Source organism: Ammospiza nelsoni, chromosome 5, assembly GCF_027579445.1.
Source record: "Ammospiza nelsoni isolate bAmmNel1 chromosome 5, bAmmNel1.pri, whole genome shotgun sequence".
Lineage (NCBI taxonomy): Eukaryota > Metazoa > Chordata > Aves > Passeriformes > Passerellidae > Ammospiza > Ammospiza nelsoni.
In genome coordinates, this window is record NC_080637.1 from 12,245,365 (window position 1) to 12,269,308 (window position 23,944).

Genomic DNA, 23,944 nt, shown 5'->3' on the forward strand with positions numbered 1-23,944 from the left:
TAGAGGTAATACATAAGATTAGCCCATATAAACTAAAATTTTAATGACCTTTATAAAACTTATGAGTAGAAAATTAGTTACGTTTTAGCTGTACATTTGTGTAAGCATATGTTAATGAATCAGTAATCAAATATAACTCCATTTCAAATGCACTGAGGTATTTATATGTAGTAGAATATCAGTGAAATTCCCTTTATTTAGCTGGAAATTTTTTCACTGTGTTGATAGAATGCTTCCTGTCTTTAATTTTGATTAAAAGCATTAATCTGTAGTAATCCAGACCTCTTTTGAAATATCTGCCTCTGAAAGGTGCTGACCTTGTAAACCCGGTTGACTGAAAAGATAGAGCAAGATTTGAGGATTTATATATATCTACATCAAGGAGTGCATATATATATATTCAGAATTTCTGGTTTGGCATGACAGGAGAAGCTCCAATAATGAGGGTGAAGCAGTGAATGAGCACACATTTCATTACAACTAATGGCATGATTAACATGTTAATCAGTCAGATTCTTCAGCATAAAGTTTGGTAGTGAATTTTTAGCATAAAAAGTAGCATCAGGGATAGCAGCAAGTATTTCTTTTGGGAAGAATGTGGATGCATGTTATTATTATTGTAGATTAATGTCTCTAATTAATACATCGGAGCAGCACCTTCAGATTTGGTGCCTGGTGTTTGGCTCCACATCCACGGTTTGGATCTGAAATAAGCACACTGACTGCTGGCAGCTCATGTTGATCTCAGTCAGCAGAATGTGGACTTGAGCAATGAACACACAAAACATCCACAAATCAAGGCTGTAATTCCTAGCCTTAGATTAAATTAATAACCTGACTGATAGTTAAATCAGATTTGTACTGGTCTCAGAGAGTCAGCTGGGGAATTGGGCACCTGGGCACTGTGTGAGTGTTGCAGGAAAAACAAAGTATTGATCAAAAAATGATGAAAATCATAGTTTTACCAAATAGATAACAGTTATAAAACTGACCCACTTCTGGCAGTAATGCCCACTGCAGTAACAAGGAATCTCCTTGGAAACCATATAATCTCTAAAATAGAAATGAATTTTCAAGTTGTACCTCTATAGATTTTAAATAGAGATGAATCCTACTCATCTATCTTTGCACATATTTTTTAAGTGTCCAAAAAAGTGCTGTTGCTTTCACAAATTACTAATTTAGTATGTGGCTAGTTATTCTTGTCCTCATGGTGCTAGCATTACTCAAAGAAATAAAATAGCTCTATTAACCATTTCAGTTCACATGACTGCCTATTACTAAAAATTCCCAGTAACATTTATATTTATATTTCAACATATGAAGGCATTTGTCACTGTGCTGCAGCATCTTTATAAATTCTCCATCTAATTCCTCACCTCATCCATCTCCCTTTTTCCTTCCTTGCAGCTTATGTCAGGAATCAGCAGTGGCAATAGTGTGCAGTTGACAATGCTGCTGAAGATGTCTTCCACCAGGGACAGGTGGCACATGGCCAGGATTCCCAGTGGGGCACAGGGGCAGCTTGGTATTTACATCATGCTTTTCCATGCCCTTCTGCCTTTAGGCTGCTGGGAGGCTGGCTGGGCTACTTTTCTCCTCCTGGGAGCCATTACCTAGATAAATGTGATGCGCTGCCTGCAGAAATAAAATGTGCGTACAAAAGCAAATGTGTTGTAAATTTTGACCTCCTTTTACTAAAGAAAAAAAAGGGTTTCATTTCTTCCTGAGCCTCTGCACACAGTGACACCTTCCAAAGTGATCCCAAATAGCTATGCAAACGTGGCATACATTTTTTATCTCGCTCTTCAGATCCACTGACGCTCTGTCACGCAGTTCATTCACACCAGGCTTTTCAGGATGCACAAGCAGTTCCTGCAAGCAAAGCGTAGACAGAACAAGCTTACATAATTTGTAAATAAGAGGCTACTTTGAAAATTGGACCTTTTTCTCTTCATGTGGTCTTGCCTCCAATATACTTACCATCTCTTAAGTAAATACTTTTTCTGTAAAGCAGCAGCTTTAACATCCGTGCTATGCTTTCAGATGCTTGAAGAAGTGAAAACTGTTTCTAGGAAGAAAATTTGCCTACTCTTTACTGCTTTATGACCAGCATTCATTTAAGTATGCTTTTGCTATTGCATTACTTACATTTTTTAGTCTACAATGTTTCATGTTTACTAGATCAGCAAATAATTAAGGTCTTTAGAGTTTTCTGGAATGTATTTTATTTCTCTCCCAAATAAATGCCTCTATTTAAATAGCTTTTACCACTATATGCAAAACACAAATAAAATGGAAACAGTTTTTTCTACTAATCCACATCTGCCTGAGTGTAATTACATGATACATGCTGGTTAAGCACAAAAATTTTGAATAGACAGCTTTTTAATTAGGCATATGCATTGGGTCACAGTAGAATTAAAATGGGTTCTAAAAAACAATAATTGTATAAAAATGGCACCTGCTTACTCAACAGATCTGAATCTTGGGTAAAGTTGCAGACAAGTGTCTGTCTCACATATTTGTATTGGCCCCTGAAGCAAAGTTCAGAGCCACTGCTCAGTCCTTCATGACAGGAATTATGAAGTCCAGTGATGGGAACAGATTTTAGCCCAAGTTATCACCCCTACAATGCTGTTTGTACAAATACTACAAGCAGATGATTTATATCTGTTGTTCAGGTTTCAGAAAGAGGAAAATCTAAGCCTATTTTATGCTAGTTTGACTGCCTGAATGCCTAGGAATACATGTTGGCTTGACTTTTTGTCCAATTTAAAGAACTAATAAATTATAATAATCATCATTAATGATTTATTAAATAAATAATACTTTTTATTATTATCATATATTATTATCATTTTCCCCCCGAACCTCAGTTTCCAAAGTTCAGTGAGTGAAAGAAGGAGCTGTGGAGAGTGGTTACCTGTCAAGCACAAGTAAAACTTTCTGTTTGTGATGAAGCCTGGGAAATGGGTCTTCCATGTCAGTATGAGCACTGATATTTTAATGGACTATTTAGTGTTCTCACATACCAGCAAGTGGTCCTGAAACTATTTCTGAATGCAGAGGCAGCTGCCCATTATGTCTCCCAGCAGCTCTTTTCATTTCACTGTGGCTGCTGCAGTACTGTCTATCAGAGAAAGTTGTTATAAAGCTGATAATAACGTGGTCAGTTTTAAATTTAGTTCTTTTCATCAGCAGCTGTAGTTATTGAGTTATTGAATGCATGTACTTCTCCCCAGGTTGCCTTTTTGATATGTTTTAGCAGTTAATCTAATGTTCCTCTTTAGAAGAACTAAGTATTTTCTTGGCAGGTGCTGTAAGTATTTCAGTACTAATACACAATAGTCATCTTACACTGCAATCTCCTTTAAGAAGTTGTTGTAATTCCAAAATTTTTATTTAAAGGGTAATTTTATACCAAGTATTAACAAAATCAGGGCATTTTTATTTTTCTTTTTTTTTTTTTTTTAATTTTAAGACTAATCAGGCTACCATGAACTACAGGACCCTAGGCTTTTATCTTTTGCCCATAAAAGTCAGGCAATCAGATCTTAGCAGCTAGAGCTAAATAGGTTTTACAGGGTTCTGTGGTGAGTCAGAGTACAAGAAATCAGAGAATTTCTGTTTATGCAGAACTTTCTGGAATCTTTTGCAGCCAAAAAAAGCCACTTCTAGCCATTTGTAATGGAAATTATTTATTCACACACTGGATTAACATCTATGGCAAGTGGAGAGAAGTTGAGTCTCAAAGTTTCAGAATGCAGTTTGTCTGTTACTGTCACACACTAGTTCTCTGTACTGCTGCTTGTGTGTGTGTGTGAATGTGAAAATGGCTCATTTCTTACAAATCTTTGCTTCTTTCATGACCATCAATCACATGCTGTTGTTATTAAAATTATCCACACGTTTCATATTTTGATACTGGAAACGTGCTCTGAATTCATGATTAACAGGCTCCAGTGCCAGCAATCTTGCAGCACTCTGCAGAAAGAGAAGACAAGGTCACTGCTGAGAAGTGACAGAAATATCTGGTAATGACAGTAGAGAGTGTGGGTGGGCAGGTGAAGGGAAAGCTTCAGCGATGAAGTAATCATGTATTGCCAGCTCTGAAACTGATGCAAAGTATGCATATGCAGCATTTAGATTATATGGGTGAGAAATGCAAGTGGGAATAAGTAATGCTGGAGAAGCTAGCAGAGTTTATGTGGGCTATAGATGCAGCAAAAAAAATTATGCTGCCCAAGTCCTGCAGAGCTGGTGTGTCCTGTGCTGGCTTGCCAAACCATGAGCTGGTTTTAGCACCGTTGCTATTGGCTTGTGCTGGCTGCAGGGCTGTCTCCACCCCAAATCACAGCATTCTGTCATATTTTAAGCACATAAACCTAGCACTAAGAGCATGATCAAGAACCTGTCAGAAAGAATGGAGACATTTCTACTAAATTTCAGTTGAAGACCTGATCTGCACTTTTTTCTCTGTATTCATACTTCACAATTTAGTGAATTCTAATTAATAATGAGAATGACAGTCTAGTAGGCAATTAAATTCACTGAAGTACAGCCAGAAACCTAAGTGTAAAAGAAACATAACTAGAAGAAGTAGGCAAAATATTTGTATACAAATAGTAGGAACATAGGTAAGAAAATGGACAAACTTTACCTACAAGATGTTTACACAGAGAACCTAGGGGTAACAAAAACCTATCAGAAACAATAACTGGAGCCAACTGAATAGGTTCTTCAGAAAGGAGGTAAATAGAGCTGGTAGCATTGCCTGAAAATACAAGATAATTTGTGATGAAACAAGTTATATCAATAAAACAAATGTTGTTTGGATCAAGCACTTCAAGCATGAAAAAGGTTGGGGGTTTTTCAGAATTAAAGCTTGTGGAAAATCCCCAGGGTGTCAGATTTAATTCTGAAACATTATTGTAGAGACAAATGTAAAACAGAATCTGTCATTAAAAGATGTTGAAGCTCAGAAATTTCTTCACCAGTTACTAATCCAACTAAAGATAATGACAGTACAGATCTGGTTTTTGCTTTGAAATACATAAGTAACAAAATGGAACCTCTAATCAAGCATTCAGGCACTGAGTCAATTAACATTACATGACAATAAGTAATGATCAGCAGACTTTAATAAGCAAAACCAGCTAGTTAAATATATTAAATATTATGGGAGTTCATGGTTTTTTCTGTGAAGAAGTGTAACTGTGTTGTATCTGACAACAGAGGACTAGGTTCAGACATCCAGGAAGTCCCCTCCAGACCCATTTTCCTAATTTTTTCAGTTAAATGCAAGAGCCTTAAGTAAATCTGAGGTAACTTTAGGACAGTTTGACAAATTTGCTTGCTGTCAGTATTCTTTAAGATTCTTCAACTCAGTGCTGAATTTAGACATTGAAGATTCTGTTTTTGTGGCAGTATAGATTTTTGAGAGGTAGGCCACGGTATCTGTTGTCTGCTGGGTGTCTGTCAAACCTGCCAGTTCATCTAGAGATTCTGATTCAGATGCCTTCCCCACAGATCAGATCAGCCCTTCTGGGCTCCCTCATCCCTGAGCAGTCCCAAGTCAGATGAGGTTGGGGTGGCATGAGTACAGTTTGTACAGGCTAGTGGGGAAGATGAAATTGGAGAGCACCTGACAGAGAGGATGTTCACCCTGGAGAAGAGAAGGCTCAGAAGGATTTTATCAATTTGTCACATAAATACCTGTACAAAGAAGCTGGAGCCAAGTTCTTTCCAGTGGCAAGAAAAGAGGCAATGGGCAAACATTCAAACACAGAAGGTTCCCTTTGAACATCAGAAAACGTTTTCCTGCTGGGAGGATGATTGAGCACTGACACAGGTTGCCCAGAGAAGATGTGAAGTCTACCCCCTTGGAGGCTTTCAAAAGCCACCTGGACATGATCCTGGGCAGCTGGTTCTAAGGGATTGTGATTGAGCAGGGTTTGGACACTCTGACCTCTAGAGATCCTGCCTAGCTCAATCAGCAAACTGTAAGCAAGCTCCAGTCATTTTAGCAAATTTAATTCTAAAAGTCAGGCTAAGTTGATGCTTAATATAAATGTTCTGCATAACTTCAGAGATACCCACTCACTGTGAAACTGTGATTTCTGGAGGCAGACTATGGCTTGCTCAGAAAATCAGACAGGAGATATAAAGTGGATCACTATTATGCTTGTCCATATGCACCCATTATTATTAGAAGCAGCAGAAGAGAACAGGCAGAAAAGATGCTACAGGAACCTTTAAGGGAGGTTTCCTAAAGCAGACAGGTTTTGAACTATGCATTAGCATGGCACTGGCTCTGTAATGCTCTTATCTCTCTCTTCCTACCCAATGCTTAGTACTTCTCTCTGTGTCAGCAATGAGGAACTCTCAGCCTGGAAAAATTAGTTAGGTTTGGAGAAAGTACAGCTGAGAGATTAATTTGAAGGGTTTCTGAAATTAACCCCTTTTTTACTCCTTCCTGTCTCCTGATCTGAAACTGTTTCTCCCCACTGCAGCCCCACTGTAGCTCCTTTCTTGGAGCTGAATTTAGTAACCCATGCCCTTGTGTTTATCACACTGTCCATTCTCCATGTGACAATACAGCAGGTGGGTCCCAAGCAGTCCCACTGTGACTGAGTTAGAGCTTCAGGATTTCCCCAGCCATGCTATCCATGTCATACCTCAGAAACAACAAAGAGCTTTAAAGGTATTGATTCCAGAAATGCTGAAGGATTTTCTGCTGGCCTGTGAGGGATAATGGAAGGTTGTTATTTGAAGAAGTTCTTACCCAAGATCTTCTAGTACTCAGTTTTGCCTGTTTAGTGACTGGGGAAGGGGATACATACATACTTGGCGAGTATGTTTCCTGACTGCACTCCTTTTGCAAAAGCTAATTTCTTTTCACTACAGCTCTATATAATGTCCACTAGTTCATGTAATTTTCTGATATATTGAAACCATATTGATTTAAGTTTTATATCATAGCTAATCCTGTCCAAATACTTAAAGTGAGGGGCTGAAAACAGGCAATGATTTACTCGCCCAACACAAAAATTGCATTTTTCATTTTGCACTCTGCTAATGTATTGTAAGAGAGGATGAACAAACAGATTGGTCTCCTCCCACCACATAGCTGCATTGCCAGCACTCAGGGAAATAAAGACTGCATGGATTAAAAAGTCTCAAGGTTACTATTAAAGCATAGTTACTGAAACAGCAGCATGCACTGAAGAGCTCTCAGCTCAACAGAAGCAGTCCTGAGCAATGTCAGCCTCACTGCTAACGTGGGAGCCAGGCATGAGAATGCAGGTAAGATCTTTCTATTGCAGGGCATGAGCAAATCATATGAATTGCAGCCATTGCCACAGTAATTTGTATGGTGCATATTTTCTTTTAAATTCTGACTTCTGAAAACGGCTTTATTTTCAGCTGCTTGAGACAAAAGCATTAGAGTTTTTTCAGCACTGCCTATGAAGTGACATTACTGTTTGTGCTTGTTTTGGAATCTATTTATGGTGCACATTTAAGAAAGCATTTGCAGCTCCTAAGGTTTATGTGTGTAATGCTCACAATCATTTAAACAAACTTCCTTAGCATTTTTTCCCTAGGCAGCCTCTGAAGAAATCTTCCTCTGAATCACAGTTTGTGCAGATGCAATTAATTACTGTCAGGCTGTTACACAGACTGATCATGTGGGAATTGACCATTTCATTTTCACATAGAAACAGCCTTTGCCTTTTGCTCTCACTTAGATACAGCCCTTGCATTGGCATCTTGATGATGCTCGTATCCTCTGTTTGCTGGATTAGATATTTTGATTGAAGTACTTGAAAGACATAATTACATAAATATACTTGAAGCAATTCCACCCAAACCACCTCATTCTCCCTAAGTCATTCTCATTTTATTGCAGAGTTTTCAAATACCTTTAAAAGGCTTTCTGTTGTGATGTGTAAATTTTTGAATTGTGTACCTTGTAGACATCTCATAGTATCCTGGTGATTAATAATAGGATAATAAGACATTCTTCACTAAGAAAAATACCTTAACTTCTAGAGTTCTCTAATGAAATATCCTTTTCTTTTCCTATGAAGATGTAAACTTTTTTATGAAAGTGAAAACTGAATGTGGGTCATCAAACTATTCTGAATATTTTTTGCACTGATAACTCATTTTTATTTTAATATGTGCCTTAACAGTATGTTAAAAAATTATTTATGGCTATAAATATATAGATCTATTCTAACACCAAGAAGAATCTTGAACTTATTTCTGAGCATTTCAGTAACAGTAGATGGTTGGTGCATGGGCAATATGGGGACCCATAAATAGCCTGTTGACTTAAAGAATTCTGCTTCCATATGCTCAGACTGGTAGGTCTGCTATACATGAGACAAGATTTGAAAGTAAAGGTCATATCTTTAGCTGCTTAGGTGAAAATATTAAACTGATTTTCATATATTTGCCTAGATTTTTCTAATGTTAAGCTATTGAACCCACCAAAAAATTTTGTTGTGTCATTGTCCTTGAACCTTTTGGCTACAACAAAATGCCGTGAAACATCTCTATGTTATGTAAGATAGATAGTTCATGCCTAGAATAGGAAAAGACAGTAGCAGTTCTGAATGGCTGATGGCAAGTAATCACATTTAACAGAAAAGTGTCAATATCATGATCAGTGCAAAAACTGTTTCCTTATGCACATGCATACACAGTCTTGAATTGCTATTCATTGATTCTGAAGTCCAGGAATACTTACTTTTTTTTTTTTCTTTTATTCTTCACCAAGCATTGATATTTCTTGACAACACAGTTTTCAAATAATCATTCATTTTACCTTATTAAAAAAGTAATCTATACAGACTGCACTGAAATAAGTTGGAAAAATAGGGAGGAAATGTCAGGAAAAAGTGAATGTCTGGATCCATCTAAATTTTCCATCTGTGAGCTTACAGAGAAAATAACTGGTATTGTCATTGCGTCTTTGTATTACATTTACTGCCAGACAAAATTTACTTTTTTGTCTCTCCTATATGAGTCAGTATGTTGGTTGAATTTATCATATTTTTTTTTTAGTAGGCTTCTATCTCATTTTTTAAAAAATGCACTGCATATACAGCAATTGAAGTTGTCTCATGTTGTCGCTGTTTGTTCTTCTCGTTCTAGGTGATGTGATTGTCTATATTAATGAAGTTTGTGTCCTTGGACATACTCACGCAGATGTAGTCAAACTCTTCCAGTCTGTTCCTATTGGTCAGAGTGTCAACTTGGTGCTATGTCGTGGATACCCTTTGCCCTTTGATCCTGAAGATCCTGCCAACAGCATGGTGCCACCCCTTGCAGTAATGGAGAGGCCTCCGGTAGTGGTAAATGGAAGACATAACTATGAAACTTATTTGGAATACATTTCTAGGACTTCTCAGTCTGTTCCAGACGTAACAGATCGACCACCACACTCCTTGCACTCCATTCCAGCAGATAGTCAGCTTGATAGCACATTCCCACCACCTGCCCATGATGATAATGTATCAATGGCTTCTTCTGGGGCCACCCAAGCTGAACTCATGACCTTAACCATTGTGAAAGGGGCCCAGGGCTTTGGCTTCACTATAGCAGACAGTCCTACAGGACAGAGGGTGAAGCAAATTCTAGACATTCAGGGATGTCCTGGTTTGTGTGAAGGTGACCTCATTGTTGAGATCAACCAGCAGAATGTACAGAACCTGAGCCATGCAGAAGTAGTGGATATACTTAAAGAATGTCCTGTTGGAAGTGAAACTTCTTTGATTATCCATAGAGGAGGTAAGTTTGGAAAGTCTGTACAATTACAAAAATGTGTGTAAAAGGTTCTAAACCATAAAGACATACATATACTCACTACATCCTTGTTTGCTAGATTGGAAATTAATTTCCATGTTGTGGGAAGTAACACCATTGGTTTTGGAAAAGTGTGTCTGTAATTAAGTATCCTAGGCAAAATCTTACAGTTTGTTGTACATTCCTTTATGTGTTTTGAGTGTCAATGGTCCCATCTCTGTATAAGGGTAAAGCTAGGCCAGTTCCAGACCTTTCACCCCATAATAGTTTGTGTGGTGTCTGCAGCAAACTCACGTAGTCCCAAAGCAGTGCTGCAAGCTTTAGATATAGTTGTATGTATTGATTCATTAATGTAGATCAAACTCAGAGCAATTTATTTGCCCTTTACAAGGTTACTGGTTTTACTAAGCCACTTTGCCTCCATTCATTGTAAAAATTTTGTACAACAGTTGTTGGGGTTATTTTCTTTCCTGGTAACAGAGATCCATGGTATCTATTTCTCTGATTTAAAAAAAGTAGCTTTTAGCAACTTGTTTTTTCTCACCAGCCTGACACAGTAAGTTTGAATGTTCACCATTGGAAGGGGAGAGTGAAGACATCCAAAGAAGCAATAAGAACAGAAAAAGAGTTAAAAACTTGACAGAGATTTCATAGCTTTTATTATTTTAGCCAAACAAAATTTCTTTGGTGGTTTGAGGTGAGCATCCATCCTAACTTATTATTACCTGAAGTAAATAATGATTGAATTTTTTAAATTAAAAATCTTTTTTTTCTCTAAAGGCATTCATATGTCACTTAATGTACATTAATCTGTGCTTCAAAAGAAAAAGAGAAGGATCCTATGCTCAAAGATGCAAAAATACTAACTACTTTTCTTCTGAAGAATAGAAATTGGGAAGTGAAGCTTAGTGTTTGCATATGCCAAATGTTTATCATTACAATACCTAGAAATCCTTAGAATAAGAATATAGTAACATTATATCAAACTGCAGAAGTAACAAACATAAGGTGATTATAGGAGATCTATAGCCACATAGTCAATAATGGCACATAGACAATAAAGTATTTTTCAGGTATATATACATATATAAAAGAATGATTTACAAGAGACAGAATGTGATATTTCCTTGGAATGAAACCAAATTAGGATGATAATTAAATTAGACTCACTGTAGTATATGGACTTGAAGAAAGTTAATTGTTGTATTCATTGGTATTAAATCTTGTCCTTAATGGCCATTAAGAATCTTGAACAATAGAGTAAGCAATAATTTTTTATTAAGTTGATAAATTAGGGAGCATTTCATAGCCAAAAAAGAGCATCAGGATGATTAGGAGTGTTAGTGTAAACCCTAAAAGGTGGAATTTTATTTTGAAAAAGGCAGGATAATCACCCTCTAGAGGAAAACAATTTAGAACACCAGTCTTCAGAGAGAAGTGGAGTGTGAAATCCAGCATGCTGAACAAGCCTGAGTAATAACAAACAACAAAATAGGTATTTCAGCAATCAGTGTAGGACAGTAGCAAAAAAAACCTGAATCAGCCACATACTCAAGCCCTAGAGGATAATTGCTCTCTCTGAGGAGAATTTTCTTCGTAGATCATTGATTCACGATCAAAACATGATAGTTGAACATTGATCAACATGATAGTTTAACAAGTTCTGGTACATTAACTGAGCTGTGGTTATTTCCTGCACGTGGCTTTGGCAGGTGGGAGATGCTGCACTGAGCTCAACGCTCGACAAAGGCACTGAGAGTTTGCAGGGTCTGCTCTGTCTCAGGCCAAACACTGAGGTACAGCTCCTTCCCCTGTCTCAGTGACACATCCTAGCTCCAAAGGCAGTAGCATTTAACCCTCTGCTGCTGGGGCAGGAAGTGGTTGGATGCTTTAGAGAAAGCAAGGTAGAGAAGGAGAGCGTGTTTTGTTCATGGTAGAACAATTACCAAGACTAAAGCAAATGTTTGGAAATACTGCAGTGTCATTAAAGTTGATGGGATGATACAGAACAAATGTGAGTTTACTATCATAAATTTTTGTACATCAGAAATACTGAGTATAACTCAAGATTGTGAAACTACAAAATTAAAATTTTAAAAAAGCTCACTTTTTTGCACGATTCAAAAGAACTGGAAAAAAATAGTGTATGAATCAAACCTACTCTACCTAAGGGATGGCTAAATCATGGCTTAACACAAATATGAGAACTGTTTTAAGATGAAAACCAGGGGTTTGTTTCTTTTTTTTCATCTATTCATAGGAAAAGGGAATTTATGTGACTAACTACACACCCAGAATGCAGATTGTTATGTCTATGTTGGTCATCATGTCTCCTTTTATAGTCCCTGTGCAGAAATGGACTTTTCTATGACGTAATTCATGTAATTCCATTGTAGATGTTTCAAATAAGTCAGGTATATCTAAGTATATCTTAAAACTACATTTGCTGCTTGACTGATTGTAAAGGGAGTAGGGGATGACTGATTCAGGTGTATGTGTCTATCCCACATGTTATGAATAATAAACAGGTGGTAAGATTTGGTCATGTGAGATAATCTAAATACAAAACCAAATACTTAAAGAAACTTCCTTTGACTCAAATATTTAGCCAGTGACATCAGTAAATCAAGGCATACTTTCTCATTACTTATGGATCCAAGTTTGAGTTTATTATCTTTATGTGTAATGAACTTCAATTATGCCATCCTTTTCCACCATTACCTATGCATCCTGTCTTTAATGTCTCATTTTTAAGATTAAGACCAAAGGGCTGTTCCTGCCTGTGGAGGAAGGCTGTGTTTTGCATAGGTTTTTGTGTTGCCTTGTAATGTTTCTGTCTGTGATGTGAATATGGCCTGACTGGACACCTAATTGTGGCATTAGGAATGCCACAAATGCATTTCTGTAAGTGACTTAATTTCTCTCTCATCCAGCCATCTTATCTACATTGCAGACAAGAAACAGATTGAAATTGGCTGAGATTTATTCTCACTATAGGAAGTAGTATTTCACACTGGAAAAAATACTCCCTTGGATGCACACAGTATGCATGCTACAGCATTTTAAAAACCATTGTCCCACAAGCTTAAAAGGTCAGCAGCCAGAGTATGCAGGAGAAGAAAAGGTCTGCATGTCTCAAAACAGTACTCACATTTGAAGAGGCCAATAAAATCTCTCTCACCATCACCAAACAGAGACTTGTCATGGGGTACAATCCAGCTGGAGCAAGTCCCACAGCTCAGTCAACTCATTTTAAGATTTCTGAAGCAGAAGTAGCAATCTATCTGCTACAAAAACAAAATGGTAATGGAAATAATACACTTCTCTATCAAAGGAAAGAATCTCTCTAGCACTGGCTAGGCCTCTTACTGTCTTTTTCTTGTTTATTGGAAAAGTTCTTTGCTAAGTAGATGCACCATAATAGTTCGGTATCTTTACATCTGTTTTTGCTGAACAGCCATATTGTTTCCATTGATTACTATGAGCTGACAGAGGTGTTTGCACTGAAAAACAAAAACTAAAATTAGTGGAAAAGTTAGTGGAAAAGTGTTACCAAAAAAAAAAAAAAAGAAAGAAAAAATTATTATAAATGAAAGAAAATAACACCCGAAGATATTTACTCCTTTCCAGATTTGCTTCAGGCTTTACACTTTATCGTCAGCTTCTGCAGTAGATTTCATTGAGTATTGGCTGCTGAAATAGTGTGGAAGAGCTCTTGAAAATCAGTTTTTCTGAATGTAGATCACAAATTCTGAATTAGTCCAGTGCTACAGAAAAATAGCACTTGGTGGTTAAAGTGGTATGTAGCAAATTTATGTGGAGCAAAATATTCAGTAATGAGGACTTCAAAAACTAGGTTTGGCATGTTCTACTAATTGAACTATCCGTGTATTTGACATATGCCACCTCATTTGGAAAGTACTTTTGAAATATATGGACCTGTAGACAGCAGCCCAGCTCCAGAAGTGTTCCTGTCTAAAAAAGAACTGATAGATTCAAATCTAGATCCATCAAGACTATGTCTGAAATGCTGTTGTTAAGGAAACCTGCAGACAAGCCAGGACTGATTCATGCAGTTATGGCAACTCACGGCAGGTGCTGAGAGTGAAACATTAAATGCAAAAAGTGGGAGGCTGACAAAATTCCTACATCAGATGGCTATTTTGTAAGCATGGAATCAGAAAATGGTATAATCCAAACTGGCTGTGAGAAAGTGAGAATGTTGGTATGAAACTGAGCCAGAGAAGTGACACACTGTGGACGCTGTTTAATTGTTAGCCCAGTCCTGGTGTGGGACTGGACTGTCAGCAGCCAGTGTCACCGTGGCATGGCATGGGAAACAGTGAGAGCCACATGCAATGCACAGCCAAGGTGAGTAGGGAGAATTTAACTACGTGCTTGTCAATTGTGTGAATAAAAGGAAGGCAAATTAGCTTTCTCAGATATTGTATACGTCTTACTTGAAATGTGTAACTCCTTAAAACCACTAACAGATACTAGTACATCGCATGCAGCATCAGCAATTTCAAAAACAGGCAGAAATTTCACCAAAAAAGAGTCTCTGAAAATTCTAGTGAAAAACACTAACCCCTCAAAATAAGCAGACTTCAGTGGGAGAAACCCTCCATCCTCAGTACCCTTTCCATGGACTTATTTCAAATTTTCCAGTTTTGCCCTTTTCCCATAGAGGTTTGCTGGTTTTTTGGTTTTTGTTTTTTGGTTTTGGTTTTTGTTTCTTTGCTTTGGGTTGTTTTTTTGGCCAGGATTGCTGTGTGTTTCAGTTCCTCTGGTCAGGAAAGCTCATGCTTCTTTATCCCAGGTTGTTGCCTTTTAGGAAAGCTGCACAAGCTGAGGCAGCACTAGTCTGGCCCAGGAAATTCTGATCTCTGTTCCATGACCTCAGCCCACTGCTGAGGTCTCTGTGGCTTTTATTCTTATTCTGCAGTTCTTCATACAAAATACTAAGAGTACCTGTTGCAAACTGGAGACCCTGTATCTCATGGCATGCTCATCCCCAGCTCAGGACTTTCTAGTCAACAGTCCTGAGGATTTAAAGAAATTCAACTCTTGGAAGTATGATGTAGGTTTTTGATTTGGGACTTACAGAGTTTTTCCATCATCCTACTGTCTCTACTGTTTTACATCCCTCAGTCAATGGAAAAATTTTCCTTTCCAGTCACTTCCTAAAGGAACCCAGTCTTGGTTTATTTGCATCCTATGGGTACTCTAAATTAACAGCAGTCTGTTCATACTTGTCATGTTCATAAAGTTCTGCTTCTTTTATTGTTTCTGAGAGGAGATTTTGGGACAGACAAGGTCTCACATCTCTTCCTGTTTCCTGGTATACTTTCTCCTCTCCAGATGCTTACTTCAACTGTATATCTGCTCCTGATCCATTTCCTCCTATTTGCTGAAAGCAGTCTAATGTTGAGAGGAATATTTGGCAATATCTGCATTTTAGCCCTCCTGTGTTCTTAAATGTCACATGTATTTCTTGTTTGTGAGCTTAAGGGACATTTTATCACACAAAGGGAATGTGCACATGAACTCAGCAGTGAACCACTTTCCTATTTGAAGTGAACCACATGATCCATTGATACCTAGAAATTGGAGACATCAATGCCTTCTGTTGAGCATGCTGCTGACAGCATCCTCTTAAAATTTTCTCTTTCCAATTTGCCACACCATTTTTGCCTTGCCATCCCTCTAAGTGCTCTGTTGTTCCTGGATCCATTTGCTTTAAAAAGGATGGAAAACAAATGTTCATAGCTGACCTTTTGCCTTTCCATCTCAAAATTAGGAGTTTTTATGGTATCATAAGCTCAACAGTTTCCTCAGCATGATTTCTCTGTAAACATATTCTTCTCATGCTGGATTTTGAGTTGTTTCCCTTTTTTTGTGCTCATTTTTGTTGCTATTATAGCTACTGAAGCCAAAAACATTTAATGATCAAAAATACTGTGAGTCATGCTATATTGTCCACTTTACTGACTTTTCTGTTAGAGACAATGTTGCCCTTTTCCCAGCCATGGACACTTGCCCCTTCCTACCTTCCCTACATAGAAATCAGAATTATCTGCAAATTTTTTTCTTAACAGCCTTGTGAGAAGGACAGTTGTCTTTCCTTTGTTAATTCCCAAAATAAAATTTCTGAAAGATTATTAGAAAATACCGTTAACATGCAACAAAAAAAAAAAACTGCTGCTAAATTATCAAAAATTCCTGAAGCACTGCTTTTCTGACACATTTTTACAAGATATGTCTCACCTTGCAGAGTATCATATTTTTAACTGTGAGATATATACTCTCCTAGCAACCTTTCAATTATTTGAATCCTTTTTGCCCTACACCTTGAAACTGTTTTATACTTTATATTCACTTGAAATACTTCTTGTTGCAACTATCTGGTACAAAATTTATTTCAATAAATATTACATATTATAGCAGGTAAAAAAAAATAAATTACTTATAGAGCCTTGTTTATGAAGGGATTCAATCTAAATCTTTTTACTGAGAGAAGTTGTAACCTTACAGTAACCCAGGGAATGAGAAATTTGAACAGGAGGAGTTAGGGCAGGAGACCAGTTATCCTAAAATTTGCGCTAATGAAACTTTCATATCTTTTCTTGTGTAGCTCTGATTAGCTGTGAAACAGCGTGCAGTGCTTCCATATTTCTGAATAAAAAATAAAGAAACCATAGACATCCTTAATGAATATGGATTCCTGGAAAAATAGACATTAATAATAGTTAGTAGCTGTTACACTGTATTACTAGAAGTAGTACTAATTGCATTGCATTTCAAAGTGGTAGTGCTTTGGTTTTGTTGCTTCTTTCTTATTAATCTTTGTGCACTGTGTGGTACATTTGTGGATAATTTTGCAAAGCATTAGGTAAACTCTTTTCACATATACTACACAGAAGGTTTTTAATGGCTCTTAGAAAGCATTTTGTTTCAAAAGTGCTTTTATCACTGGTGAAACTGTTTTCTAATGAAGGCTTATATGGGCTGTGTGAAATTTGAACAGTGCTTCTATTAAAACTTGGGGACATTTCTCCTAGAGATGTGTGTGCCTAACTCTTGCTGACATTGGGAGGAATTGGTTTGCACACTGGAGAAATAAGTCCCTGTAGAAAACCTTTTAGCAAAAAGAAACACAAGAGTGTAGGCATTTATTGTCATCATTGCATGCCACAAGAGGTAACTACCATTGCTCCAGTGGCTATTCTGCCATTAAATTCTTACACCCAAGAGGCTACAAACAGTGAGCAGTCAGACATTAGAGTTACAAAGAGATTTACAGTGCACACGGGATCTGTGCAGAGCTGCAGGAACTCTGCCTTCAGAGCAGGCAGTTGCTCTTGAGAAGTACAGGGCACGTTACTGTGTGCCAGCTACAGCCCTCATCACTCTAGAACCCAAGAGCTCCACTGGCAGGAGACTGCAGACTGGTTTCAGTCTTACTGGTGTTACTTAATGAATTCACACAAATTGAAGAACAGTTTGTTTGAGAAAACAGACTTTTTGTCTTGCCTACCTTAGAATCTGGCCAGGCCAGAGAAGTTTCTCCTCTGCACTTGCAAGCAGTATTATGAGAAAACTTAATGGTATTATCTTGGACTGTGCATCTCAGTGAAAGATTACATCTTTTGAAGCCAAATACCTCCCAAGCATGGTACATGGGAGAGCCTACTGCAATGCTGAGGGATGAAGAAACATTGGGTTTTTCCCCAGTCACCCCTAGTCTAGTTTCTAAGAGAATCTCACCTTCTTCAGAGGAGATTTGGGAGATCTCAGCCTAAGGATGGAGAACTACAGAGCTGGACTCTAAAAAAGTACCATACAACCTGTGCTTGTGTACTGAGGCATGTCTAAAGTTTAGTCTAAATGTGTTGAACAATGTTTTTGTTGGTTCAGTACAATGTAATGTCCTATTAAACAGCATTTGTTGGGCTTCCAAATCTGTTGTCAAAGTACATTGTGTAGATGTTGTGATGTGGTGATTTGTAAAATAGTGCAATATTTTATAGTAATAAAGTAAGCTAATACACTATGAAACAAGTGACTACATTATCTATTGTGCTACAGACTTGAGACACAGCGCTGGGGAGATGGGAAGGTGTGCTGTTCAGGCACTTCCTAAGCCACGAAATTCTCTTGGCCCCTATGGTTTGCATATCCAGTAAAAATGCAGAAACTAAATTAGTCTTCTAAATGAGGTATTAATCCCTGTACAATTCTTTGAGCAGTTTTCATTTACATTCTTAAAAAGGGAAGGAAGGCTTTAACAATGGCTATGCTTGCCCTCTATGATTCATGCTCAACATTTTTTTTTAAATTTTGTTATAAACCAAGATTATAACATTTAATAAATACAACACTGACTTCTCAGGAAACCTTTGGCTGACTCATAATTCAAACTCAATCAAAACCAGCACCAGGATTCATACCGTTTTGTTTTGTCACCTTCAGTTTACAGTTTTAAAAAAGTACATGGAAGCCAAAGCTGCCAGGCACAAATTCTGAAAGTTGACTGCCAAGTATGTCCAAACAGATTTCTAAAGGAAATAAATTGCTTTCCAAAGCCAAATTTTTCATAAGTTGGGACCGTATTTCAGCACAGAAGAAACTGCAGTGTTCCTGTTTGGTAAATGAGAGAAATATTGACTTTTATTTCTTTGTTACCTTTTAATACCATAAGATAAAAGAAAGCAAGCTTTCTTTACACACATTCCCAGGCTCACCTTCTTTTTAATGTGTGTTTCACATTGATGCAAATTATAGTCAATGGACTTATTAGAATATTTTTTCTATAATTTAAGCATTTTTAATTGCATTTCATGTGTTCTAGATCGAACACTTCCAAAAATTCTCAGATAATTAGAAAAATACTCTCTAGGCATGAATACAAGCACAGATACAAAATATTTGAATGAGAAAATATTTTCATCATCTTTACATCCATTCTATCAATTAATTTCCATTTCTATAATTAGGGTTTTTTCATAGCAGAAAATTTGATAAAGTTTTAATTTGATAAATGATGATGACGATAGTAATAGTAGTAGTAATAATATTAACAGTAATGCCATTTTCTTAAAGAATTTTTTTTAATGATTAAGCAATACTTCAGGGATTTTTTGACATCGTAGAAAAGGTTTGCTAATTATGGGAATACGACAGTATTATCTATATTTTAATAGTTTCACTAAATTCACTCATCAATATAAAGCCAATATCTTTTTCTTACAACCCCTGCATAACTTCGTATTTTAACTTGTTCTCAATAAATTTGATTATTTTAGGCATCTGGGGCCAAGCAGTGCCTCTCTACTGCAATTTAAACACAATCATATCTCTGAAGTACAGCAAAAGACACCTTAAGCTGTTCCTTAAGGGGGAAAAAAAAATGACCAGTTGAGGAACTGTAAACATGATCCTAGTGGGGTAATGTACCGGAAGACCCAGATTCTCTTTTGCATCACTCTTAAGCCTCACATAATTTAACATCTTGTGTTCTCTGGAATAAGTATGAGGAAATACTTAGTTAAAATAGAAAGATTCTGGCAGATGACTCAGTTGTTTAGCCAAAATGTAGGAAGATTGCATTGATGGAAGGCCCAAGAGCAGCCCAGAGAGAATTCTGGGAAAAGTCCTCAGGGTTTTGATCTGTGGCCAGTGAGAGCCAACAAATGTGGCAGAGTCAAAGATGGTCATCTCCATCCAGTTTCTGCCATTCCTCACTAGCTGTTTCCATGTTTTACCCAGTCCTTCCTCAGTCTGCATGTTTACTGCTTGTCGTTCTGGCTCCATTTTCCCTTGTTTGGCAATTCGGGGAAGCTGCCATTCTTGAATGTCAGCCCAGCCTTTGAACTTAGCCTTGCTTTGAGCAAGAGGTTGGCCTAGCTGAGCTCCAACTGTCCCTTCCAGTATAAACACTTGGAATATTCCATGGTTCTCCATACTTCTCATATTTAGGCCAAGGGTGCTAAAAGAGAGGGTCTCTGATTGAACAAATAATCAGCTGGATAATTTTAAACTTCTTCCACAGTACTTCTCAGAGAGAAAGAGAAGCTTTTTAATCTTCTCTCCTTATTACACCACACTGAATATATATTTCTTTGTATATGAGATTTATTTAAAAGTCAATGCAAGCGGTAAGAATGGTGACATGCTTTTTGATTTCAGCTTGCCAGATGTGTTCCTTGAGATGAAATAAACAACAAATTATTCTTCCACTGTAATTGAAAAATAATGTAGTATTTATTTACTTTTTTTGTAGCATCTCTGAGAGATCTCAGTGGCTTGTGGGGTTGGCTCTAAAATAGAAACATTTGGAGAGTCTGACGTAGCTAATATTCACTGCATGACCACCAACTGGAATGATTATTTCTATGAAAGTTAATCTTGAATAAGCAAGAGGTTTCTCTTGTAATTTTTTCATTGCATATCAGACTTTTAACTTTATCAAGTTCTTTATCCCAATACCATCACATTAGGATGTGTTGTACTAAAAGAAGAACCATCTAAATACAGCTTCAGTCAATAGGGTCTTTTTTAACCATTCATCTCATAGTGATTAATTGATTCCATGTTTTTTCACATGTCCCTAAAGGCAGATAAGCTGAAAATCTTTTACGCGCAACATCCTTCAGCCTGTCTTCCCAGTCTTTCCTTGCAACACATAATGCCACATTCTCCTCAGCACTTGTTATCAGAAATCCTGTGTAGGCAGCTGCAGTGAATCCTTCCTCATCTGCTCTGGGCAGCAAGCAGGGACGCTTTGTGGTGAGGGAAACAGGCATCTCTATGGTGCCATGCAGCTTCTGTAAACATCTAAAGTAGCAGAAATCAATAGTATTCTAAAAGAACCTATTCTTCCCTGCTGATTATTAAAGTTTTTAAAACTCACCTACCAATATTTCAAATTTTAATTTCTACTCACTTTTGGCCAGATGAATCCCAACTTAACTGTAAAACAGTTTGATTTCTAGTCTACATGAGTCAAAATATTTACCCCTACAGCCAGTGGTGAAAAACAGCCAGTGGTGGAAGATGACTTAAATAATTGTATTCAGTCACTGTCTAGGCAGCTTGTTCTCTGGGTTTGCCTGTTATGCTCACAGATTGGAGGGAAGTCTGGATGGGAGCTTTAGGTTAACTGACAAGTTCATCTGACAAGCCAGATGAACAAGCGTGCATGGGATGAGTCCTGCCCACACACCAGAGGCAAGCATAGGTGATAATCAAAGTTATTAAAAACCCCTGCATTATCACAAAAGCTGAAAGCTATCTCCTGAAGTAAGGCTAAATCTGGAATCCCATTCATGCTACTATAGCAAACAGTCTAGATTTCTTTATAAAAGTGAAGTTAGAAATGTACAGTACATAAAATATTTTGTATTAAATATATATTAATATATTTATTAATACTTAAAATTTTATTATAAAATTTAATTGGTTTTAAATAATGGACTTTTGTAATTCTTTATATGCAACAACTCCCCTCCTTACCTAAAAATGGAAACAAGTAAAATTATAATGGCTTACATTGGATTGGAAGATTGCTTCACTTATCAATCTTCCAACCTAATTATAAGTAGAAAATCAGTGACAGAATTTCTTTTTAATGAACTATCTCTAGGAAAAGTTCTTGCCTTCTGACTAAATGCACTTTCTTTGAAAGTCCTATAAAAAACATAAAGTCAATATTGGTAAATTTTGCAGCTGGCAGGGAGTTTGGTCCATGTCATGGAGCAGATAAGACCTTACTGATAGAGAGCAATGTGGAATGCTTAATAAACTAAGTATCAGCAAACAGGAAGTGTTTTTATCCATTCATTGCAAGTTAATTCTTGAAAGAGAGTAAGGAATGTAACCCAAACTTGTAAAAGTGCTTTTGAATGATTATGTATAATCACCTGAGCACAACATCATAATGAAAAAAGGCAGATTCAGCAAAACTTCTTAAAACTAAAGAGTTTGTTTATATTTTTTCTTAGTAAGATGCCATTGGTAAACTATTTTATTGCACTTATTTTTAATGTTAAGAAGATCAATGAGGTCCTGTTCCAGACTCTTTTCCTGCTTCTTCCATCTTATTTTGCCTTTTTTTGTCCTATTTGCTTCAAAGTTACTATGTGACACTTCCATATGCTATGCAAAGCATCTTGTGGATGTCTTATCTTTTACTAAAGTTTTTTGGGGTATTTTTTACCTGAAATATGGGATTTCTATAGTATTTTCCATGCAGCTCTTCATTAGCAAAAGTAATGGCTGATTCAGTTGTTCATGTACAAGGAAGATGGAAAGATGTTTCCTTTCCTATAATAGATCTCATTTCCTGTGGAGACAACTAGGCATGTAATTTCAGTATTTATTTCCTGTGAGGAATCTTGCAAGGTGTTGTTCATTAAAAGCTTGTAAAACTCAAAGAAAAGGACTTTGCTTGGGAAAAGCAGTCTAAAACAGATCTGAAAGGATAGAAACCAGCTAGTGAAGAGTTAGACATTCAGAAAAGATGTGTTGGATCATATGAAGAGTACTGGTAGGATCTGTGTTGTCTGGAGATCATTTTTTCAGCAGGTAGGAGGCATAGCTGACCTACAGCTCTTAGACTCTATTAGCTATAAAACTGCTCCAGAGACATTTGTGGTTACCACAAGTAAATATTTACCCAAAACAGCTGCAGCCATCTTCTGTGCCAAATAGACCACAGCAGTCTGATGGAGAGACCTCTTTGGTTTCTTCCAAATGTGTAGGCTGTCTTTGTTCCTCTCAGAAGTGCCTGAGTTAGGCAGGTCCTTCCTGAGGTCCTAGAGACATTTCCAGTGGCTGTGGCTTCTGGGCAAGTGGAAGGAGGGTCAGGGAGATCTACAGCCCAATCCAGCAACCTGCTGAGAGAGCAAAGCACAGATGGAATGGGATGAAGATCTGGGGACTAGCAGGGACTATGCAGAGCTTTTTACATCTCAGGGAGCCATTGATTTCATGGAAACAAGGACCTCTAATGTAGGGACATCGTGAGCAGGGCAAGCTGTTCCAAACTTTCTTTGGTTTCTATGTTCTCCAGTCAATGATTTTACATTTTCCCTACTTTAAAATATATTTGGTTTATTTCTATTGTGATAAAGCTCAGTGGTTTGGGTTTTTGTTTGGTTATATGTATAATCAAGCCTTTGGAGCTGTTATAAGAAGGAGTCTAGACAGGTCTAGATAAAATCTTTGGCCAGCCTGGATTCAAGCTTATGTGGGAAGAAAACACCAAATCAAAACCTGCTATACTGCCACAAAATAGAAAGTAATTTCTTCACCAATTTGGTATATCCTTTACATTGCAGATTAAACACTTGATTTCTGGAACTAAAAACTGCAGCTGCTTTTTCTTCTGAACTGATAATCATTTCTATGACTATTTAATTGTGAGTTAGTAATGAAGAAACAAAATCACACAGAAATTCTAGGGATTTCAGAGAGTTTTACAGAGAAGGAAAGTTCTACTGCATCAGTTCTACAATTTGGGGTGACAAAGACAAAAATAATATGCATTATTATAATTATGAAGTCAGAATCAAAGAGACTGAAACTGAAATATATTTCTATCACTTTCTCTTTTGCAACTTGAAGCTATGAAATTTATATTTGTCAAAAAACACAGACATCAAAGAAATAAAAAAGAAATAACTGGTTTAGAATACAATATAATAAATAAGAAAATAATAATTTTGTGTATTGAAAAAAATGTTGCAAATTTAAAAAAATTTAGGAAAGAAAAATAATGCCTCAAATTTTGCAGGTGGTGGATCAGGCCTAGTCTCTAGAGAGTAAATATTACTTCTGAAGTACCCAAAAGCTTTATCATTTTTTGCCTCTGTTGTCTGAAAGATAAAGAATTGCAGTGTAACAACATATATACTTTTGTCACTAAATTTGAGTGTATTTATTGCAGATTACTGGTGTAGAATTTCAACTGAGTTACATTTCTAACTTGCTTCTACTAGGAAAGGGAGGAATAAAATTCATTACTTGTGTTTCTACAGAGCTACCCATTTTTTATTCATTAATATGTGATAGCTACTTGCACACTGGTTTGGTTTTTTTCTATTTGCCTCAGCAGTAAATAAACTTT

The 23,944-nt window shown here is 37.0% G+C and overlaps 1 protein-coding gene across 5 annotated transcripts in view; it reads left to right on the forward strand.

Moving 5' to 3' along the window:
• The window catches only part of MAGI2 (membrane associated guanylate kinase, WW and PDZ domain containing 2), a 702,840-nt gene that overhangs the window by 572,133 nt on the left and 106,763 nt on the right, over positions 1-23,944 (forward strand). For all 5 annotated transcript variants that reach the window (XM_059471477.1, XM_059471473.1, XM_059471474.1 and 2 more), the window contains one exon: positions 9,166-9,801. In XM_059471477.1, the coding sequence (XP_059327460.1) occupies positions 9,166-9,801 (636 nt within the window). The remainder of the gene's footprint in view (positions 1-9,165; positions 9,802-23,944) is intronic.